Source organism: Podarcis liolepis, assembly GCF_965112155.1.
Source record: "Podarcis liolepis genome assembly, chromosome: 1".
Classification (NCBI taxonomy): domain Eukaryota; kingdom Metazoa; phylum Chordata; class Lepidosauria; order Squamata; family Lacertidae; genus Podarcis; species Podarcis liolepis.
The window spans coordinates 83,301,587-83,325,052 of NC_139554.1; the positions used below are offsets into that span (position 1 = coordinate 83,301,587).

A 23,466-nucleotide genomic window follows, 5' to 3' on the forward strand; every position below is an offset into this window, starting at 1 on the left:
TATTTTAATTATGTATTTTGTGGTTTTATATTTTGATTTTATTCTGTGAACCACCCTGAGACCTCCGGGTATAGGGTGGTATATAAATTCAGTAAATAATAAATAATAATGGCAGAGGGCTCATAGTCCTGAAAATATTGCAATTTCACTGCTGAGAAAATGGGAAAATGAGAAGTGTTGCCTTCAGGAGAGATGTCTGGATCCCCTACAACTGATGACTGCCAGCTGGGTATTTGAAAGCAACATCTGGAAAGCTCCCTACAGAGGAAAAGGGACTATGATACCCCATAGTATACCTAGAGCTCTGGTGAAATCAGTCATGCTCAAGCCTTTGCTGCCATCATGTGGCTCTGTTTTATACAGTTTCCAGGGGGAAATCTGTGTTCGTCAGGTACAGCAGTTGAAGCACTTTAAATGTGATCGTAGTTATTGCTGCAGAGCCTTTATTTTGTTTATCTAAAAATATGTATGGACAACTTTTATGAGCGGAACTCTTCAAAGTGGCTTACTTGATGTAACAGATCTGTAGAAAACGCAACCTGAAGAACGAGACAATGGGGACTTCCGGCGAGGCAAGATGGCCAACGCCACGGCTACACAGAGCTCCTGAGAATGACCTGCACCAACAGCATTGGCTGGCTGGTCCCCACACTGCCAACACTGCTACCACCGCAATTGGGGGGGAACCAGGGGTGCCCAACGCAACAACCAGGGAGGCTGTGGGGAGCCCCTAGCTTCCCCCCCCCCCCGTGGCCTTGAGTGCACTGGGACCGAGAGCACCCCACTGACAGCCCAGCAGAGCTCCGAGGCCTCTGGAACCAAACAGAAAACAGAAAGCAAAAAGGAGTCGTCCACACACAGCCAAGCACCAGCTTGCTGACACCAAGAGAGAGAGGTAGGAAGGTACCGGGAAACTACTGTCTAAAAGACTTCTACAAAAACAACAAACCCACACCAACACAAGAAATACAAGACAAATTAGGGACACCCAAATACCTTGGCTAACACACCATCAACTGCACGCCTTCTTAAACAATCCAGCAGTAAAATCAGCAGCCACTAGGCCCTTGACCACCTTTGAAAAACTTCTCCTGACAGCAGAGGAACACGGCAAAGGGATGGTATCCACAATATACAAAATACTGCTCCAAAATCCCACAACTCCCCATGACGCAATCAAAGAACAATGGGAGCATGACATAAGCTATGAAATCAACCCCACCCAATGAACTAGAATGTGGTCTAAACCTCCCTTTAAGTCCATATTAGCCAAAAGAAGGAAACTCACTCTGAAGTAAACTGGTCCCAAGCTGTTAAGGGCTATTTTATTTTATTTTATTTTATTATTTTATTTTATTTTAGAATGCACATACACTTCAATAACATATAAGAAAAAAGGAAGAAAATACAACTGAATTAAAATTAAACATACATGCAAAACAAATTTGAGTTGTTATGTTCACAGTCCCTAAAAAAAATTATTAGTATTGGGAGAGGGAGGGTAGTAACATTATTTTGCTAAATTTTAAGTATTTTATTACATATAAAATATGAATATTTGAAAGATACAGAAACAAAAAATGACTAGCCCTTTCAACATCAGATGGTTTAAATTATGGGCTTTAGATAACAAAAAAAGATAACAAAAAGCACAAGGAATTTTATGACCACATGATGGCAGCAACATCCCAGAGAAAGAATCTCTTAAGGATCTTCAGCTTGGTTGGGATCTATGAGTAAAACTTTTTAGGACTGTGTTGCCTCAATGTCTCCAGAGTGCACAGCCATTCAACTGAAGGTTTCATTTGCCACTCTGAAGAGCAGCTTAGTATTCTCCCCATTCTGAAGCTGATGAGTAGAGAGGAAATATTGGTCTTGCCGTTCAATATGTGGTGAGTGGGCAGGACTCATAGTCTTGGTATCAGATAAGTGACACTGAGCTAGTGTGAGTCACTGCACATTCTACCTTGGACTTTGGCTGTCCTGATTGTTTTGGGTGACTATAAAGGAACTGTTGGTATGAATCGATTTTATGTTTGGCAAGTTGCAACCAGGAGATATTGTGTTGCTGTTTCAAAGGCTAGAGGCTGCAAGATTGTCCAGGTTCACCATTGTTCCCCTCGATCATATTCCTCTCCTACGAGCTGCATTCCTATTCTGTCCCACTTAAGGCAAGGGAGGAGGGTGGACAAAAAAAACTGGTGGAGGATCAAGGCAAGAGAAGCTCCATCTGCAGGATCTCCTGCTATCTCAACCCTTCTTGATTCTGAATAATCTGTCCTCCCAGGGAATACATAACTGCATAAGAAAGATGGTTTCTGGGCAGACCATCCACCCCTGACCATTGGCTATGCTGGAAAAGGTGTGGAGAACCTAATCAAAGGGGAGGGGGTTCAAATGTATATCAAGTGGATGTGCTGTGGTCATGAGCCTATTTTGCCCACCCCTTAGGAGTACAGTGGTGGCCCGTAAGACGAATGCCTCGCAAGACGAAAAACTCACTAGACGAAAGGGTTTTGCGGTTTTTGAGCTGCTTCGCAAGACGAATTTCCTTATGGGCTTGCTTTGCAAGACGAAAACGTCTTGCAAGTTTGTTTCCTTTTTCTTAACACCGTTAATACAGTTGTGACTTGACTTCGAGGAGCAACTCATAGAACGTGGTGTGGTAGCCTTTTTTGAGGTTTTTGGGGATTTTTGAAGCTTTTCCAAAACTTTTCCGACACCATGCTTCGCAAGACGAAAAATTCGCTAGACGAAAAAGCTCGCGGAATGAATTAATTTCGTCTTGCGAGGCACCACTGTACCATGCTGTTACTTTAATTCCTCCTCCCCCCCCTTGCGTGCACACTTAACAGTCTGACACACAGCAACATAGCAAGTGAAGGTATATCTGCCATGGATATGAATGGAGGGAGCTTCCTCAGCTGCATTTCTGTGCACTTAAGCTGGTGTTCAAGGGTCAGTAAAAATGTCTCTCTTGTTGTTCTAGTCTTCAAAGAATACCTATGATTTGAAGAATTTGCAGCAAAGGCAAAATTTCACCAGACACAACTATTTCCATGCACCTATAAAGCTATAGAACAGGGGTCCCCAAACTAAGGTCCGTGGGCCGGATAAGGCCCGAGGGACTCGTTTATCTGGCCCGCAGCGACCCCCGCCGCCCGCTGCTGCCGCCTGCTATTACCGGCACTGCGCTGCATGGCTGCCCACGTCCAGGTCGGAGGAGCACCAGAAATAGCTTGTGTGCATGCACAAGCATTATTTGTGCATGTGCAAGCATTATTTCCGGTGCGCCTCCAACCTGGAAGTGCACCGGAAATAGTGTGTGTGCACACGTATGGGCACGCGCTCCCCCACCCTCCAGCCCGCAGCATGATCAGCGCTGGAGACACCGGCCTGAGGCGCAGTAAGTTTGCTGACCCCTGCTATAGAAGCCCACATTCAGCAACCCTTATTTCATCGGTGAATAAGTAATTGTGTTCATAGACAGGTGTCAATTTACAAAGCTTTACCTTTGTAAAGCTTCTTATGGATGGAAAGTAGGGTGCAATCTGACTGATGGCCTTTTCTTTTGAAGTCCTCCTTCCCTCTGAAACCCTGGTGATATTCTGTGCTACTCCCAGTCAGAAGTGCGCCACTAAAATCAACAGGCTCAAGGAACTGACGTGCATTGATTTCAGTGGGTCTACTCTGAATATGACTTAGTTGGTGATCACCCTTTGGCTGTGACTTTTAAACAGAGCAGTATTTTATTCCATTTCTTCAAGGGAAGAGGTTGGAGGATCAGAGCCTCTGTGCTTAGAGAGAAATAAAACACTGCTTGAGAGCAACAAAGAGCAGGGAAGGTGAGTGGTTAATGGCCCATTAATTTGAACAAAGCAGTTCATTCATATTCAACTCAAAGTAGTAGGCAAGGGCTGAGCAGGTATAAACCAGAAGCCAATCTTATCTGGCCACAGTCTTCATCATACAGAGGAATGAGCTCTTTGGAAATGGGCACACCACCATTCCCATAGACTCCTTCATAGGTCTCGCCTGCTGCCCAGCCTGCCAAAGTAAGTTCCCTCCTAGGGAAATAGAAAGCAACCAGATGCTCCCTCAAATTTATAGCAGATAAAAAGACTTATGTGGCATCAAAGCGCTGGTGAAGATTTAAGTTTGAATATTCAATTAACTCTGTGCAGGTGGCACATGTGTCTGTATATAAATTTGCACATGTACTGTTCACTGTGTTTGTGTGTCCATAACAGAGTATGCATGCATTTTTACACTGGCATCAGAACAAGGATCAAATGTGATAGTACACAACTACACAAAGTGCATGCTTTTATCTATATCACTTCTGTTCCTCTGTGGATTTTGTTGAGTATACCACTGTGTGCTACACCTGTGCACATGTGTAGTCCTGAATGTATGCAAGATATGGGCATGAACAGGATTTAACAGTGTTTAATCGATACCTGGGTGATGCCCCCATCTTCTTTGCTTGGTGAACTGTTTGAAAAGCACTTTGCCGATATGTGAATTTCCCTATCTTCCATTCTATTCGTCATCACCCTGAGGGTGGATGCTTCTGGGAAAGTGTCCCTGTTTACAATCTCCACCCTCTGCCAACCAATCCTTTCGCATTCCAGCCACACCTGCTGTTCCACATTCACCCTTGGCCACTCTCTCCCACTGACCTTGTGCTGTGAGCCTTGATTTTTAAATCTACAGCAAAGAAAAGAGTCAAGCTGCAGATCTCGGCTTGGAAGAACCCTGTTATACAACTTGTTAGAGAAAAGAAGTTATCTCATCTGCCGTTTCCTTGGATCGTTGCAAAAGATACCCCTTTGTAGGGCCCTGGGGGCTGGTAGAGATGCAAAGAGGCTTAGAGACTCCAGACCAGTTAGGTGCCAACCGGGAGACTCCAGGAATCCCTGAGATCAAAGTTGTTGTCGTAGGAGATGGAGGCTGCGGAAAGACATCGCTGCTCATGGTCTTTGCAAAAGGAGACTTCCCCAAGGTAAGCCCTGTCTATCCACAGGATTGCTACCACCAATAATATGTTTGTTATTTGCCATACTACGGTATATCCTGTCCAAGGAAAACTGTCCAACTTTCAAAGTGGGTTTGGGTTGTTGCTCTTTTTACTGCCCTGAGGTTATCGTTCTGGGAACCTCTAAGATAGGGGTGGTGGGGAAACCTTTTTCAACTCAAGGGTTACATTCCATTCTAGGTAAGGTAAAGGACCCCTGGACGGTTAAGTCCAGTCAAAGGTGACTATGGAGTTGTGGCGCTCATCTCACTTTCAGGTCAAGAGAGCCGGCATTGGTCCACAGACAGCTTTCCAGGTCATGAGGCCAGCATGACTAAACCGCTTCTGGTGGAACGGGACACGGACAGAAACCAGAGCACATGGAAACACCATTTACCTTCCCTCCATAGTAGTACCTATTTATCTACTTGCACTGGTGTGCTTTCAAACTGCTAGGTTGGCAGGAGCCAGGACAGAGCAACCGGAGCTCACCCCATCACAGGGATTCGAACCGCAAGCCCAAGAGGCTCAGTGGTTTAGGCTACAGCACCACCCGCATCCCTTTACCATTCTAGGTAACCTTCCAGGGGCCACATGTAAGAGTGGGTATCAGCGTCAGGTCAGCAATGACTCACAAGATGTCTGTGAAGCCTTTATTCAAAGAAACAAAAATGGCTCAGCCCTAGTGAGCACAGCTACCCTTCCCACCAGGTCTTGCCCTGATGAGGCAGTTGCGAGAACTAAAGGTCCCTGCCTTCCCAGGTTCATTCCCAAGCTATCTGAAGCTCGTTTCTCTTGTCTCTCATTGCTCCACCCTCTTCATCCCTCTGTGGGTTCTGGAAGTCCGGGGTGGAGGGGAGATTGTCGCAATAGGAGGGGGAGACCCTGTGGCTTCTTCAGCAGCCTGCCTCCACTCAGCCTCTTGCCTCCCCTCCTCTCCTGCCTCCGCTTCTGCCTCTAGACTGCTCTCTGCCACAGCTTCTTCCTGCTCACTAAAGCCTGTTACCACTTCAACTTCTGGCACCTCCTCCTTCCAGTCTGCTCCCTCTTCTTCCTCTGACTACTAATCATGATCCCAGCACCAATTCCCTGGCTCTGAACCTTCGTCCTTTGGGAATTCCCTTGGGGGTTCCCCAACTGGAGCCTCCCACCACTCCTCTGCGTCCAACCGGTCCATAACACCACATGACAGAAATGGGCAGGGCCAGAGGCAATTGTGGGTGGAGCAATTAATGTAAATACTAGCTTTGTGCAGGAGGCTACACTCACCCATCCCTCTCTGTCAACCACCCAGGCAAGGAAAAGGCATCATCAGGGCTTAAGGACACATTCCAGTCTGGCAAAACTACCCAAGGAAAGTGGGACTGGTGACAGGGTGGGGTCTGGGGAAAGGGTGTGTTTAATTAATTAAATTTATTAGTTTTATACATTTATGTATGGCCTGGGGAGAGTCCTAAGGGGCAGATAGAGAGGCTGGGGGTGTCACCTTTGGTCTCAGGCCTGAGTTTCCCCAACCCTGATCTAACATGGTAAATTCTACCAACAAAAACAAGGCAAACAAGCTTCTCTCACCATCTCCTTGGAGTCATGGGTAATGGGACCCTTGGTACTTCTCTGGAACAAGTTCAGTAGGGAAAACTTAAGCTGTGACTAAGAGTACTACTGGTCAGTGTCACCAAACTTCCTTTCACAAAAATACCCCCATTGATTTAGTTGCCAATACTGTTGCTATACAAAAGAAGAATTTGTCTGGTGTGCATTCTCCAGTGGTGCCCACTAGGGGTGGTTGAGCGGGAGGCAGGAGCCAGAATCAAGGACAGGGAGACCCGACTGATTCTAGTTCTGCACCCATCCTCCTCTTTGCTGAGTTGGACCTGAGCAACCCTGAGGCTAAGGAGGAGGAACCTGATAACCAGGTCCCCACCAATGGCTGTTTGTAAGCACAGGTGGGAAACAGGTGGGAACTGACTGAGAGCAGACTGAGGGTGATGGGTCACTGCCACATTCTTCCTAATGGAGCAGTCACCTCTGGTGTTCTCAAAAGGTAAGCCCACCTGGCAGCAAACACAGTACATGGATCGGTAGCAGATGGTGGGGTGGGATGGCTGTGCTCACCTGACCACCAGACTTTTCATGCTGCTTACTGGGAAGTAGAAAGGGAGGAGTGAGGCCAGTGTAGTGCAAACACAGAAGCAGAGACAATCTCGTGCTCCTGCCAGCGCATTTGCACTGCACCAACCTCACCCCTGCACCTCCCAGTGAGCAGCAACAATGTGGCTGGCCAGAGGTCAGGTGAGTGGCAGTGCCCCACCAGGCCATCTGCTCCTGACATTGAGCGAAGGCTCATTTGAGCGAAATGTTGAAGAAAGGGATGCATGATAGTATCTTGAAGAAAAAATGTTGGAATGGAGATAGAATACAAAACGGTCCTTTCTCACAGACAAGGCAAAAACATCTCTTTCTCACCTTCCTCTTCTTCTAGGTTTACATCCCAACAGTATTTGAGAAATATTCAGCCCCCTTCCACATCAACGACAAGCAAGTGAATATCAGTCTCTGGGATACAGCAGGTGTGTGCGTCAGGGTAGCTGAAGGGGAGGGTTATGGACAATCACAATGGAAGGTGACATATTATCAGGTCATATTATGGTGAGAATGGGTGTGCTGTCAAGTCGTAGAGGCATCATCAACCAGAAGAAAGCTGGGTGTGACACAGATTCACTGTGGCCACTGAGATCTGTTGGTTGGAAAGTAGGGTTGCACTTTCAGAAGGACAATTGATTTCACTATGTCAACTATACAATTATATCAAAATGTGCTTTCCCTTTTGCAATAGTACATTTCTTACCATGGGCTAGCCGGGGAGGGGGGGCAGGGCTTAGGGCAGAAACCCTGACCCCGACTTAGGAGCATACCAAGGTGCCAAGCGAGCACCTTGACTTGTGTTGTGTTGTGTTGTGTTGTGTTGACTTGTGTCAACAGCCCAAGCCATTTGGATGTTTCAGTGATTGGCCAGGGCTTTAATAGGAGCGCCAGTCATAGCAGCCAGAAAATCCCCGCTTTCAGTGTATTTGCATTCTTTTAAATGATCATACGCTACATTTTCTGTGTTGCTGATGAGACTCCTTTTGGTTGTGTGAAGCGATACATACATCAAACAAACTAAACCTAAATTAAACTTGAGTGAGGTGTTATAGATGCTACAACCTCCCTGACAGAGATTTTTGTTCAAAGAGGCAGTATCAATAGATTGTTAAAATGCTTGGGTGGAACCCCCTTCCCCAAAATGTCACACAGGTAGTAAGTATTACTCACTTAGGTGGAAACTGCATTGGGAAAATAAGGATGAAAACTCTGGTTAAAGAATACAGTATGTGGAATATTTCTTCAAAAGAAATTCTCTTTTAATGTAGAGTAGAACACAGAACAGAAGTTGAACTTAAACATGTAAATAAAACATATCTTAATATTTGGAGGGCTTATTTATTTATTTATTTATTTACTTACTTACTTACTTACCTACCTCCAAAAGTCCATATTTTCATGGTACAACTTCCTGGAAACCTTACTGAGCATTTTCTTGATTTGTTGCAGGGAGGTTAGATGACCTTGGCTATTTACAGATAGGTAGCCGTGTTGGTCTGCCATAGTCAAAACAAAAAAATTCCTTCCAGTAGCACCTTAAAGACCAACTAAGTTAGTTCTTGGTATGAGCTTTCGTGTGCAAGCACACTTCTTCAGAGGAAGTGTGCTTGCACACGAAAGCTCATACCAAGAACTAACTTAGTTGGTCTTTAAGGTGCTACTGGAAGGAATTTTTTTGTTTTGACTTGGCTATTTAAGGAGCCTTCAACCCTCCATTGTCTCCCGAGGTAGATGGATGCCAACCAGTTCTGATTCCTTTGTAGGGAGGTTAAATGATATTGCATCAAAGCAGGTGTCACCACCCCACCCCCACCCCCACTTTCCAGTGCATTTTCTGATCACTTTTCTTCTCGCAAAAATGTCAATCTTTTGGGGAAGTTGGTTTCTTGAGCAAGAGCTCCTAATCAGCTGTAACTGCACAACCTGAATGTGCCGATACGGTATATGACTGGATCCTGGTTTGTGACTAAAATGTTTCCTTCCAGTAGGTGGCAGCCCAACCAGATTTGCACACACAATACCTCTCCTGTTAATTGAAAGCATATTCCCCCCCCCCCCCGCAAAGAATTCTAGGTATTGTAGTTGGTTTAGAGCTGCTGGAAATTGTAGTTCTGTGAGGGGTAAACTGCGGCTGAAACTTTTTGAAAGAAATACTGTGCTTCGGCTGTGCTTTAAAAGTATAGTGCGTACACAGCCCCAATATGAGGAAGAGAACTTTCCTGTAAATACTGGAAATCTGTTCTGTTAGAAGTCGTATTTTAAAATTTCTGAATTTCCAGAGTTGCCAAGCAGGGTCCTGATAGTGCTTAAGTGGATTATCTGAGACAGGTTTCTGAGGGAAGACAAAAGGGAAAGCCTCCCTCACTCCACTCCCTGCCCTCAGGCACATGTTCTTATTATGAAGGTATCTTTTAAGTGATAAGGATGATAAGATTAACAACTTAGAATGCAATGCAGCAATATTCCCCTAAGGAAATGCAAGTGGTGGCATTTTTGGCTTGCTTAAGTATAAATTAATCAGATGTTAATGGCTCAAACATTCCATTTAAAATTTCGTTTTCAGTAGGAACCTGTCTCCGTGCTAACCATGCAATCTTGCAGTAGAAAGGCTGAATTGAAATCCTCTGATTAAAAAAGGTCTAGCCTGATGGACTTGTAGACTCGGTCCAACCATCTGTTGTTGATACAACACCACACTTTGACTAGTGTGATCGGCAGAGTATGCGCAGCTCCAGCAGATTCTTCCAGCACAACATGCAGAGTCTTCCTGCTTTCCAGTAGACCGCCATGTCCAGAGTTCCCGGTTAAGACAACTCCTTTCTCACTCAGTTCAGTTCAAAGTACAGTGGTACCTCAGGTTAAGTACTTAATTCGTTCCAGAGGTCTGTACTTAACCTGAAACTGTTCTTAACCTGAAGCACCACTTTAGCTAATGGGGCCTCCTGCTGCCGCCACGCCGCCGGAGCACGATTTCTGTTCTCATCCTGAAGCAAAGTTCTTAACCTGAAGCACTATTTCTGGGTTAGCGGAGTCTGTAACCTGAAGCGTATGTAACCTGAAGCGTATGTAACCCGAGGTACCACTGTATAAAAGGTTTATTGTCTCATGGCACAAGACAAGCATAAACATGCTAGCTACGTTAACTGATGCCGGTACATCATGAACTAATCTACTATAAAATACAATTATTCTGGTCTTAGAAATAAACATTTCAAAGATACAAATTGACAGAGATCCACTAGCACTTTGCCATGCTAGCTCACCATGCTATAGCATGTAACCTTCAGTTTCACAACATTGATGCTTTGCACTGAGCAGTGAACACCTCACACTGCTAGCAAAAGCAGTCTTGGCTTTATAGCACCAACACCACCCCACTGCACATTCACACAATCCTTAGAGAAAGGGACGGTGGGTGAGTTGTGCTTTAGGCATTTATCCTTGGACTGTTTCTAACCACCTGGCTCCTTCTCTAAGCAGAACCCAGTCACAGAGAATGTGCAGTTCAGAACACGGCCCAAGCATTTAGTGCCATTTCACCCATATTTTTTTCCCAAATTACACCAACATAGTTGTTAATATTTTGGACAGTGAAATGCAACATGGAAGGGGGATATTTATTAAAAGCATTTGTCCTCGGCACGGAGCATTTGCATATTGCGCTATAGAGGTGAAAGCAATGCGTACAACTTTGTCTCCACTCCACCTAGGGCAGGACGATTACGACAGGCTCCGCCCCCTCTCCTATAATGGGGCTCATGCAGTTATCATGTGCTATGATGTCACCAGCCCTGCCAGCTTCAACAACATCCTCACAAAGGTAAAAAGGCCATGCAATATGTTATGTAGTGTAGTTCACCCTGGGCCAACAGGGGGATACTGTATATAGTTTTCACTCAGGTCTGTAGATAGTTTTCACTCAGGTCCGCGGCAGTTATTTTAGGCGGGAACTCTGGGGTTGTGGTTACAATGTTGACAGCCGGCTGCCTATAAATACAGGCCGGCTGAGCTGTTCGCAGTCAGTTCTATTTCAGCTTACCAGAATAAAAGAGCTACTTGAAGAAATCGCTGTGCCGGCTGCTATGTCAACCCACGACTTAACACTGGCGACGAGGATGGGATAGATAGACATCAGAGCACAGCCAGATGCGGCCAGCCTCTGAACTGAGCTGAATCACAGAGCGAAATCACTGAGCGAAATCACTGGGCAGAACCAATTCAGAGCTGACTCTTCTGGCTGGAGCACTGTGTTCCATCCATCGCCCTTCACGCCGGCATCGGAATCATGGCTTCACTTGTGCCTCTACCGCCGTTTGCGCCAGCCTCTGAATCATGGGACTCCTACCTCGCTCGGTTCGACTGCTACCTCCAAGCCAACGAGCTGACAGCAGTATCAACGGATCGGAAGCGGGGCCTATTTCTCAGCCTCTGTGGGCCTGAGGTGTTTGAGACGATCCGAGCATTGGTTGCGCCTGAAGCAGTCCAGGCAACACCATGGGACACGATCCAAGAGAAGCTCCGCAACCACTACGCACCGAAGCCGTCCAAGATTGCTGCCCGCCATGCGTTCTACCACCGGAACCAGGCAGAGGGGGAGTCAATCAACAACTACACCACCGCCCTGCGACAGGCTGCAATGCACTGTGAGTTCCGAGACTTAGACGATGCCCTGATGGATCGAATCGTCTGCGGGGTCCGGGACATCCATCTGCAACGGCGTCTCCTAGCCAAGCCAGACCTCACGCTACAGAAAGCCATTGAGGAGGCTGTGGCCTCAGAAGCTGCTGAACGCTCCGCCCAGGAGATCCGCAAGTCCAGCAGCCTGCGTCTTGCTAGGGAGCCAGTTCCGGTGCATCATGAAGAGGCCAGCAGTGATGAGGCATCCTCCAGTGAAGACGATGACGTGCACCAGACAAAGCGGGAGCGCAGGAAGTTCCAACAGAAGTCCAAGGGCCAACCGGAATGTGCTGGCTGCGGAGGCAACCATTCCCGTGCCAAGTGTCGATTCAGAGACGCCATCTGTAGGAAGTGTTCCAGAAGGGGCCACATCGCTAAGGTCTGCCGATCGGCTCCATCTGACACCCCCCCTTCATCGACTCGCAAGTCCAAGTCTTCACTCCAGTCAGCCAAGGAAAGTTGTTTCGCTCTCACCAACTGCCGCTGCCCGTCTGGAACCACGATTGGCCAAACCGACTCGCCTACGCGATGCAAGCTGAACGTCACGGTGCTCATTGAAGGAGCTCCATGTGACATGGAGATCGACACCGGGTCTGCCCTGTCCATCGTGTCATGGAGCACCATCAAAAGACTGGTACCCAGAGTGTCCAAAAGGCAACTCGGCTCTCACCGCGTACACCTGAGAGACTACCAGGGAAACGACATTCCCGTGGTAGGCGTTGGCCGGTTCCGGATCGCCTTCAAGGATTTTTCGGGCCTGCTCCGGTTGGTGGTGGTCGAAGGTCAGCGGCCAAGCCTCCTAGGGCTAGACTGGTTTAATGCCCTCGGCCTGGAAGTCACCGGCATCAACTGCATCTCTAACGCAGAGACTGAGGGTCTGGTCAAAGACTTTGCCGAGGTTTTTGACGGCACCTTGGGGCAATATACAGGTACGCCCATCTCCTTTAGCCTTGATCCACAAGTCGCCCCCATCAAGCTAAAGCCACGCCGGGTTCCCTTTGCTCTCAAGGCTAAGGTGGACGAACAACTGGACAAACTGATCGCCCAAGGAGTTTTGGAGCCGGTTGACCACGCAAAGTGGGAAACCCCCATCGTCACGCCTGTCAAGCCAGATGGATCGGTGAGAATCTGCGCTGACTACAAGTGCACGATCAACAAGGCACTTCAGCAGCACGCTTATCCGGTTCCTGTTGTCCAACACCTGCTGCATTCCCTGGGTGAGGGTAAGGTCTTCGCTAAGCTGGACCTTGCCCAAGCCTATCAACAACTGCCAGTCGATGATGCCACTGCTGAAGCCCAGACGATCGTCACCCACCGGGGGGCATTCCGTTGCCGCCGGTTGCAGTTCGGGGTGAGTGTGGCTCCTGGCATCTTCCAAAGCCTTATGGAGCGTCTCCTGCAAGGGCTTCCGGGCGTGGTACCATATTTTGATGACGTCTTGGTGTCTGCAGACTCACACCAGCAGCTGTTTGAGCGCCTCCGTGCCGTGCTGACCAGGTTCCAGGAGGCCGGGCTCAAGGTAAAGAGGGAGAAGTGCCAGATTGCCGTTCCACAGGTAGAGTTCCTGGGCTATCTTATCGATGCCTCCGGCCTTCATCCAACCACATCCAAGATCCGCGCTATCCAGCAGGCCCCCACCCCAAAGAACAAAACGGAGTTGCAGGCATTCCTGGGGCTGCTGAACTTTTATAACATGTTCCTGCCCCACAAAGCCACAGTGGCTGAGCCTCTTCACCGACTCCTTAGCACTAAGACGCCTTGGGCCTGGGGTCATCGGGAGACAGCGGCCTTCAACGCGGTCAAGGCTCTCCTTTCTTCAGACAGTGTGCTGGTACAGTACAGTGAATCCAGGCCGCTGGTCCTTGCCTGCGACGCCTCACATTTTGGCATAGGTGCTGTCCTTAGTCACCGTTTTCCAGATGGAAGAGAAGCACCGCTCGCTTACTTTTCCAGGACACTATCTCCGACGGAACGGAATTACAGCCAGCTCGACAAGGAGGCATTGGCACTTGTGGCTGGAGTGAAGAGGTTCCATGAATACCTCTATGGCAGGACTTTTGACCTCATCACTGACCACAAGCCACTCCTGGGCCTCCTCGCCGGTGATCGTCCAACTCCACCGGTCCTCTCACCACGCATGCTGCGATGGACTGTTTTCCTGGCTGCCTACCACTACCGGATCATCCATCGCCCGGGGAAATCGATGGGCCATGCCGACGCCCTCAGCCGTTGCCCTCTTCCAGCATTTGTGGAAGACCCGGCTCCAGCTTCATCACTCCTTCTGATTGAGGATCTTCCGGCAGCGCCTGTATCGGCTGCCACTGTGGCCTCCGCGTCTGCCCAGGATCGCACCATCAGTCGGGTGCTCAACTGGGTGTGGAGGGGGTGGCCACAAGGGCCTTTTGCAGCAGAGTTCCAGCCCTTCGCAACCAGACAACATGAACTCTCAGCTCATCGCGGCTGTCTGCTGTGGGGAGACCGCGTCGTGATTCCCCAGGGACTCCGTCAGCGCGTCCTGGAGGCTCTGCACGTTGGCCACCCGGGAATTGTCAAAATGAAGGCGTTGGCTCGGTGTTACGTCTGGTGGCCTAATATGGACGATGCCATCACTGCCTGGGTGTCCGCCTGTCAAGCGTGCCAAGAGTCAAGGCCTGCACCACCGGCAGCTAAGGGACACACCTGGGAGACGCCAAAGACACCCTGGTCGAGGGTGCACATCGATCTGGCTGGCCCCTTTCACGGCCGGACCTTTATGGTAGTGGTGGACGCCTATTCCAAATGGCTGGAGGTCGCCCTGATGCCCTCCACCACCACCGAAGCTGTCATCCGGGTGCTGCGAGGCCTGTTTGCAATGCATGGGTGTCCTGATGTCCTTGTCTCTGACAACGGACCACAGTTCACGTCAGGCACGTTTGAGCGGTATCTTTTGGGACTGGGCATCCGCCATGCCCTAACGGCACCTTTTCATCCATCCAGCAACGGGCAAGCGGAAAGAATGGTGCGCTCAACAAAAGAGGCACTGGCACGCCTGGACCGGGGAGACTGGCATGAGCGGGTCGCCGAATACTTGTTCGTGCAACACATCACCCCTCATGCGGCCACAGGGAGGAGTCCTGCTGAACTGCTTATGGGCCGCCGCCTCAGGTCACCGCTCGACCGGCTACACCCAGACTTTGCCGTGGCTGAACCCCCAGGCTGTGCCAACGCACCACGGTCATTTGTCCCAGGAAACCAGGTCTTTGCCCGGAACTATGTGGGGGACATCCCTTGGGTGCCAGCCACAGTAGTGGGAGTCACTGGACCTCGCTCGTACCAGGTGGCACTCGAAGACGGACGCTTGTGGCGACGGCACATAGACCAGCTTAGGCGCAGGGTTGGGGACTTGGACACTACCGAGGTGCCCCCAACTGCGCTTGCGGCTCCAGAAGAGACACGTACAGATGGCGAGGCCCCACTTACACCTCCCTCGCAAACTGCCAGCGTGGAGCCGAACCAAGCCGTTTCAGAACAGACTCAGACCACTCCACTTGCGGAGGCTCCACCCACAGCAGCGGATCCAGGGGAGTTGGTTCCAACGCCACCTAGGGTCGCACCACAGCCTCAGCGAGAACTGTGTGGCCCTCCGGACTTGGCTACCAGTCCCCGGCGGTCTGGCAGAGTTTCCAAGCGCCCAACTTATTTAAAGGACTATGTTGTTGGACAGGTATCACTGTTGGTCTAAGTATGGGAAATGTAACCGATATGCTTTTGTGCCTAATTGAACCATTACGCGTGGTGCTGCATATAAGGAAACCATTACGATTGTAACTAACGCCTTATCTCGGTGGGGAGGGGTGTTATGTAGTGTAGTTCACCCTGGGCCAACAGGGGGATACTGTATATAGTTTTCACTCAGGTCTGTAGATAGTTTTCACTCAGGTCCGCGGCAGTTATTTTAGGCGGGAACTCTGGGGTTGTGGTTACAATGTTGACAGCCGGCTGCCTATAAATACAGGCCGGCTGAGCTGTTCGCAGTCAGTTCTATTTCAGCTTACCAGAATAAAAGAGCTACTTGAAGAAATCGCTGTGCCGGCTGCTATGTCAACCCACGACTTAACACAATAACTAACCCAAGGCTATCTATGAACTCAGTAAGAACAGCTGCCTCTGGAGTCTATGGAATAGGTGATATAAGAATAATGTGATATGATAGATAGATGTAGATATAATCTGCAGATTTGCACCCAACATTGCTCAGGAATTTTAAGATACCAAAAAAATCAGTGTCGTCTTGAAAGCTCCAGTCCACCATCTTGATTCAAAATGGCGTCCAGTTGTACCCTAGCATCGATTAAGCACACAAATTTCCTGTGTGTGTGTGGTATAATCAAATTGGTATGCCAAGTTGGCATGCACACACACTACAGCATTCCTGAAGCATTGAAAGAGGGGAAGTAGTGAATAGGAAAGGCATCATTTAGCAGATATGGGTGTCTTATTTAAGGAAACAATTCATTTTCATTAATATAGTGAACAAACTAAACATTTTAAGTTGCGGTTCTTCAGAAAAACCTCTATTAATTTCTCTGCTCATTTATATATCAGGATCCAGCCCCTCACCACCATGTTACTTACACTCTCTCTCTCTCTCTCTCTCTCTCTCTGTGTGTGTGTGTGTGTGTGTGTGTCCCCTTTTAGTGGTACCCTGAAGTGAACCATTTCTGCAGAGGGATTCCACTCCTGCTTGTTGGATGCAAGACAGACCTAAGAAAGGACAAGGTTCTGCTAAGGAGGTTGCATCAGGACCACCTGGAGCCCATCACATATCAGAAGGTAATACAATCAGCCGATAGCTCCTCTGCACCAGCCTCACACGGGCAAGAGTCAGCACCAATGGACTTCCACACTAAACAATATGAATCCCACAGACATGTCTCTGGGACACAGCAGGCATGTTGTTGTTTTTACTTCTGCCCATATGGTCATTCTTGCCAGAGCCCCATCCTTGCCAGGTGCTGGTAATGGAGAGTGGCAATCAAATATTAGTTGAAAAGTATGTGTTTGCTTGCAGTGCAAAGGAATTTCTTCCTAATAGAAGTTTATTGAGCAAGAGCAGCCCCACCACTGAGATGGTCAAATACAGGCACCAGCTTTTGTCTTGCCACGAAAGGGCAGAAAATTTCTTACTCTGGGATTCAGTGTGGATTTTGTTTCAGGAAGTAAAATGTCATGGACCACCCCTTATTTTCCTTTTGGCAGGGTCTTCGCTCTCCTCCCTTTCGCTAACAAGATCTATGACGTACAGTTCAAAGTGTTGGCGCTGACCTTTAAAGCCCTAAATGGCCTCCACCCAGTATACCTGAAGGAGCATCTCCACCTGCATTGTTCAGCCCAGACACTGAGGTCCAGCTCTGAGGGCCTTCTGGCAGTTCCTTCACTGCGAGAAGTGAAGCTACAGGGAACCAGACAGAGGGCCTTCTGGGTAGTGACACCTGCCCCGTGGAAAGCTCTCCCATCAGATGTCAAGGAAAAAAGCAACTATCTGACTTTTAGAAGACATCTGAAGGCAGCCCTATTTAAGGAAGTTTTTAATGTTTGATGTTTTATTGTAATAATAATAATAATAATAATAATAATAATAATATTAATATTCTGTTGGGAGCCACCCAGAGTGGCTGGAGTATAAATATAAATTATTATTATTATTATTATTATCATCATCACCATCATCATCATCATTTATTATGACATTCTCTTCTTCTCCTCTTTCCCCCTCCACCCACGCCTTTATAGGGAGAGTCTTTGGCCCGGAATCTCCATGCAGTTGCCTACCTTGAGTGCTCAGCTCGTTTCCATGAGAACATCATCAACATATTCACAGAGGCTTCCAGAGCAGCCTTGAGTACCATGAAGAAGAAGAAACGCAGGTGCAAACCCAAAAGGACTTGCCTGCTTTCCTGATAGCCAGAGTAGATCAACATGTCAGCAGATGGATGGAACCAACAGTGGAGGATTGGTGGGGTGTTTGGCAACTGCCCAGCACCCCACGCTTTAGGGAGCCCCCAAGTCTTGTACAAAATCCTGCTTGCCTCCTTTATGGTCAGTCATTCTCAGCAGGATTTCAGTTGAACATAAACTTGGGAGAGGCTGCAATTACAGTGGATTGATTGAGGACTTTGCTTCCAAGGAGGCTCAAAGCAGTTCATTTCATTAAACAGGGTACTAGAGAATTTACTTTTAAGTGATCAATCATTATACCATTATTTATCAGTGATCTGAATACCATATGTTCCTCCTACCATGATATTATATAAAAACTTTTATATTTTTTTAGATTTTTAGGGTTTCCTCGACATAACAATTTGTTTCTTTTTGTTTATGACTTGTATCTGTGTATTTACAATGTAGTGTTAGATAATGTATTCTTGCACACAGTCTCCCTCCATTTTGATTCAGGCATACCTCACTCAAGGGCCCTCTTCCAGAAAACACGGATCCCGAGTTCTGACACCAGTGTTGCACACCACCCCAATCTCTGAGCTGTGCAAAATTCCAGGGGTTCCAGGTGCTTTGTCCAGGGTCCATGTTTCATTTTGGGAACGAGGCACATAAGAGACTGTGGTGGCTTTATGATATATAGTATATGTATACATATATACAAACTGAGCCTACGATGGAGGGGTTCACAGCATTAACACTCCAAGAGGGTCTTGCTTCTCCCATAGGTGCAGCCTTGGATCCAAACAGACACCAGACATCATGCCCTGCCTGCTACTTCACTTCTCCTGGTCACATAACTCCCAACACTGCCACTCCAAGTTTTGGCTTTATCTGTTGAGGGAAAGGTCCCACTCATTTGCCATCTCACACCAAGCACCTTTTGATCCTTTGTCGTATTAATGGCTCATCTACCATGCTACCACCTCCACACAGGAGAATAGCTTGGCTTAATTAGCTTTGGACACTTGCTAATTCTAGGGGAATTAGAAGTATCTCGTACACAACTTCATACGTGTCTGGCATCTAGTTTTAACACCCTAGCTTTAATTAAATTCTAACAGCTACTAGACCCAGCAAATTAGAGATGTCTAGCATCCACAAACTCATAATATTCTCCACTCCAGCTGTATTAAAAATTGACCACAATGAATGCATTACGATACAATTGTATTTTCATTGCAGTTTCATGTAAAGAATCAAGTGAAATTTTATGCCTGACTTGCTTTCATTCCTTTAAGGGGCCCCAAATGACTTTCTTGCCCAGGGCCCCCCAAACCTTAGGGGCACCAGAATGTACCAGCTTAAAATCAAGCCTCCAAGATCTAGTGACTCGATATCGGCTTGCTTTTAGCAGCTGGCTTAAGTGGAGAAGATTAGTAGATGGTCTTAGCTTCTGGATCTAAATGTCATGAGAATCAGGTAAAGACCTCCCTCCACATATTCCATTTGTGTTTATACCAGGCCTAAAATATGTAAACCCCACCAGCCAAATGCAGCCTACCAGCCACTCAATAAGCCTCCAGTTTTTGCTGTCTGCCTAAGATTGCAAATGGAGGAGTTGTCAAGTGCCTGGCATGCCACAGGTAGCAAGCAGGCTGCAACCAGCTTCTTTAGGACAGGTTTACACCAAACCTTAAAAGAAGAAGAGGAGTTTGGATTTGATATCCCGCTTTATCACTACCCGAAGGCAGCTAACGTTCTCCTTTCCCTTCCTCCCCGACAACAAACACTCTGTGAGGTAAGCAGGGCTGAGAGACTTCAAAGAAGTGTGACTAGCCCAAGGTCACCCAGCAGCTGCATGTGGAGAAGCGGAGATGTGAACCCGATTCCACAGATTACGAATCTACCGCTCTTAACCACTGCACCACACTGGCTCCCACCTTCTAAATTTGTTGTCCACTATATCCACCCAAGTGCTTATGTCTTCCATGTTGTTGATTGTCAACACTGTCCTTTCCAGAAAATTATGTTTCCTGAGAAGCTGCAGTAGAGGTTGTTAATTTCACACATTTTTTTTCATCCTTTCTGGGACCTGATTTTGCCTTTAGTCAATTTAGGGATCTATAATCCTCAGACAGAGTAGCTGGCAACAACTACAAGCACCTGGCCACAATGAGTGATAGTATTCCAAGTCACCCAAAGAACAGGTTTTCTCTGCTACTTATAAGGTTTCACTAGATATTGACCAAAAAGTGTGTCTGTTCTGAGTTACTTTTTTAAAAGTCACTACTTTGTTTTTGTACACTACTTTGTTTTTGCCCTGGGGATTATCTAATACTTATTTCCCCTAAATTGATTTCTGAATTTTGAATTTTATTGTTATTAATGTTTTTATACTGTATTTTATGCTACTTTTACAATTAAGTGTTTTAAATTTGGTGTTAGCCACCCTGAGCCCAGTTTTGGAACTGGGAAGGGCAGGGTATAAATTATTATTATTATTATTATTATTATTATTATTATTATTATTATTCGTCCCTGAGCTTTCCGATCAGTTTTGCCATTTCAGCTTGATTTCCCATTCCTCTCTGGTAGGGGCTTTGTCTTATTCCATCTCTGGGCTAATAGCATCTGTGTCATTTCTGTTCCTTTGGGATGTCGGTACCTACCATTCCTAATAAAAAGTCTTCTGGTTATTTTAGAAAAGTTATTTTAAACAATTTTTTTTTCAATTCATTATATATCATTTCCCAGAAAGTCTTTATAACTTTGCATGACCACCGCAGATGATAAAAGGTAGCTTCTTTTTCTTTACATTTCCAGCAGGTATTTGTACTTGTTCTATACATTTTTGCTAGCTTACTAGGAGTCAAATACCACCGGTACATCATTTTCATGTAATTTTCTTTTAGCGTAGAACATGCCATGAATTTCAAATCCGTTTTCCATAACCATTCCCAGTCTGAATGTTGTGCTCCAAATCCTTTGCCCAGTGTATCATTACAGATTTAACCTGTTCATCTTTTGTATGCCATTCGAAGAGTCACTACTTTGGAGAACATTCTGGGCTCCAGAATGATTGAAGAATGGAGAAGGATGTTTATATGCTTTCAGCCCAACATTTGTTCAATGGTACGCACTGGATTGGGGTGGGATAAGAGTTGAATATAAATTTAACAGAAAAATCCATAGCATCTAGGGCTAGAACTTTGGAAACAGCTACAGTACTGGACAGCACATTCCAACAATATGACCTTGAGGTGGAAATAAGTCAAAGCTCATTGCATGGCAGCTGAAATCATGTGATGAGGCAGCCATGCAAAGCCTCCAGTCATAAGACAAACTCATCACAATAACCACCCATAGCCACACACACACACAAACCCAGGGGAGAGAGGATGGAATACCACTGAGTTGGAGGCTATAGACATCAATGAAATGGAAAAGATCTCAGTTCAAATCTTCAGTTAGGCACAACACTCTTTGGATGACATAGGACAAATCATAATCTGTCAAATGAGGCTATTTCATAGGATTTATCTGAAAATAAAACGGAATAGCCCCCAAGCAGGACATTCTGAGCTCCTTGGAAGAAGGGCGTGTCATATAAGGTGCATTTTAAATTAACTTCTATCCCTGATTTTTAAATTAAATAAAAGTATTTAACTCTTTTCTCTGTTTGTTATGCTTCTGAAGCTAATAGGTTGGGCAGATGCAGAAAAGGACAGAGCTCCGCCATCTTTAATATATATCCTGGATCCAAACCACTTAGGACTTTATGGATAGTAATCTACTACTGGAACCCAGTGCAGATTCAACAAAAACAGATGAATATGTTCCCAAAAGCGAACCCCAGGCAACACTGGCTGCATCATTTTGCACCAACTGAAGTTTCAAACACTTTTCAGGGGCAGCCCCACCTAAAGCACATTGCACTAATCTAATCTGAATATGATCACGACATGAGGCGCAATGAGGCAGTGTGTCTGGCTGTTAACCAGAAAGTTAGTGGGCAGCTGTGGGCAGAATTCCTGCCTTGCAGGGGGTTGGACTAGATGACTCTCGGGGTCCCTTCCAACTCTGGAATTCTGTGATTCTATGGCTCTATAAGTCACAGTGGTGAAGCCTGCTTTTTTGCAGGAAAGAGCACAGTTGGCACACTCACTTAAACTGGGCAAAAGTAGTGCTGGCCACAGCCCACACCCAACAGTCCAGGAGTATACAATACAGGGGCACATTCAAACTGCAAATGTCATTCAGTGTGAATACTTTGCAACTCCATCTGCTGCACATGTAACCTTGCACTGATTTCCCTGTTGACCAACAGCACCTCACCATGCTCAGACATTGGTTTCCACAGCATCTCTATAATGACATAGAAAAGAGAGATAGGCCGGAGTGTCTCCTGCATATTATTGATAGCACCCCATGCCAAACAGGTGTCCCCCAAAATCACCTTCTGGGCCCTGCCCACCTAGGTAGGACTGCAGTCATCACAAAACAGTGCATCCAAGCCCCATCCTGTCCAAACAGCACAGGAGTCATCAATTAGTCCCATGGATTAAAAAAGCGTGCCTGCAGGGGCATCTTACCCATAGAGGCTAGTGGTGCAGGGCGCCAGGGCACCAAGTTCTGGAGGGTGCCCGGGAAGAGGCGGAGGCTGGACGCGGCGTGTCCCGGCATCAGCTCGCCGCCCTTGCCTGCCTCTGCTATGCTGTGTCGAAGCAGAACTGCGCTCGGAGCCTCCGTCTGCCGTGGCCACCATGGCACGAAGCAGCCAGTTGAGCTAGGATGCACCACATCCAGCCTCCACCTGTTCCCCGCCAGAGGAGCCGCCCTCCAGCTGCTGCCTGCCTCCTCCAGCCCCACCAGCAGCGTCATCCTTCCTTAAAAAACTCTGGGAAACGGGGGGGGGGGGGTGGAGGCACCAGAGGGAGCTTTGCACCACAGCGCTAGATATGCTTAAGACGGTCCTGCATGCCTGGAACTGCTGTCTTAAGTATATATTTTGTTAGGCTGCAATCATTTCTAATTGACAGAGAGAATAGAACCATACACAAACCACATGGAAAGTGCTTCCATTCATGCAAAAGGAGATATAACCCTCCATTTCTGGGATTCACTTCCAGGTTCCCGGCACTGCATGTGTGTGTTGTTATGCACAAATAGAGCACATGTAAATGGAGAATTGCCTGAAGATGTGTTTCAAGGTAAAAAAAAGGCATCAGTGAGGGAAACAGCTTTATCTTCATGGGGAACAAATTCCACAAGCAGGAAGCCACCACAGACGAAGCCCTATGCCCACATCACCACATTAAAAACTTCCCTAAACAGGACTGCCTTCAGAAGTCTTCTAAAAGTCAGATGGTTGCTTATTTCCTTGATATCTGATGGGAGGGTGTTCCACAGGGCGAGCGCCACCACCGAGAAGGCCCTCTGCCTGGTTCCCTGTAACTTCGCAATGAGGGAACTGCCAGAAGGCTCTCGAAGATGGACCTCAGTGTCCGGGTTGAACGATGCGGCTGGAGACGCTCCTTCAGGTATACTGGGCTGAGGCCGTTTAGGACTTTAAAGGTCAGCACCAGCACTTTGCATTGTGCTTGGAAACATAATACTAGTCCAGGGAATAGGTAGAAACAGTGATGTTAATTGGATTGGCATTGCTACAGGCCACCCCAATCATTGCTAAGCAGGAGCAAGTTTTCCAG

The 23,466-nt window shown here is 47.2% G+C and overlaps 1 protein-coding gene across 1 annotated transcript; it reads left to right on the plus strand.

The window, feature by feature from the left end:
* The first annotated feature begins 4,627 nt into the window (after nucleotides 1-4,627).
* On the plus strand, nucleotides 4,628-20,464 carry LOC310687585 (rho-related GTP-binding protein RhoF-like). The gene is made up of 5 exons (XM_083462836.1): nucleotides 4,628-5,005; nucleotides 7,500-7,587; nucleotides 10,873-10,982; nucleotides 16,517-16,651; nucleotides 17,612-20,464. The coding sequence occupies exons 1-5, from the start codon at nucleotides 4,859-4,861 to the stop codon at nucleotides 17,777-17,779; spliced, it is 648 nt and encodes a 215-aa protein (XP_083318962.1). The 5' UTR covers nucleotides 4,628-4,858; the 3' UTR covers nucleotides 17,780-20,464.
* Nucleotides 20,465-23,466: the final 3,002 nt, after the last annotated feature.

Coding starts and splice junctions, on each gene's coding strand:
- LOC310687585 (XM_083462836.1), top strand. CDS start 4,859: ATGCAAAGAGGCTTAGAGACTCCAGACCAGTTAGGTGCCAACCGGGAG. Junction 7,588..10,872: donor CAGTCTCTGGGATACAGCAG/GTGTGTGCGTCA, acceptor CACTCCACCTAG/GGCAGGACGATTACGACAGG. Junction 16,652..17,611: donor AGCCCATCACATATCAGAAG/GTAATACAATCA, acceptor ACGCCTTTATAG/GGAGAGTCTTTGGCCCGGAA.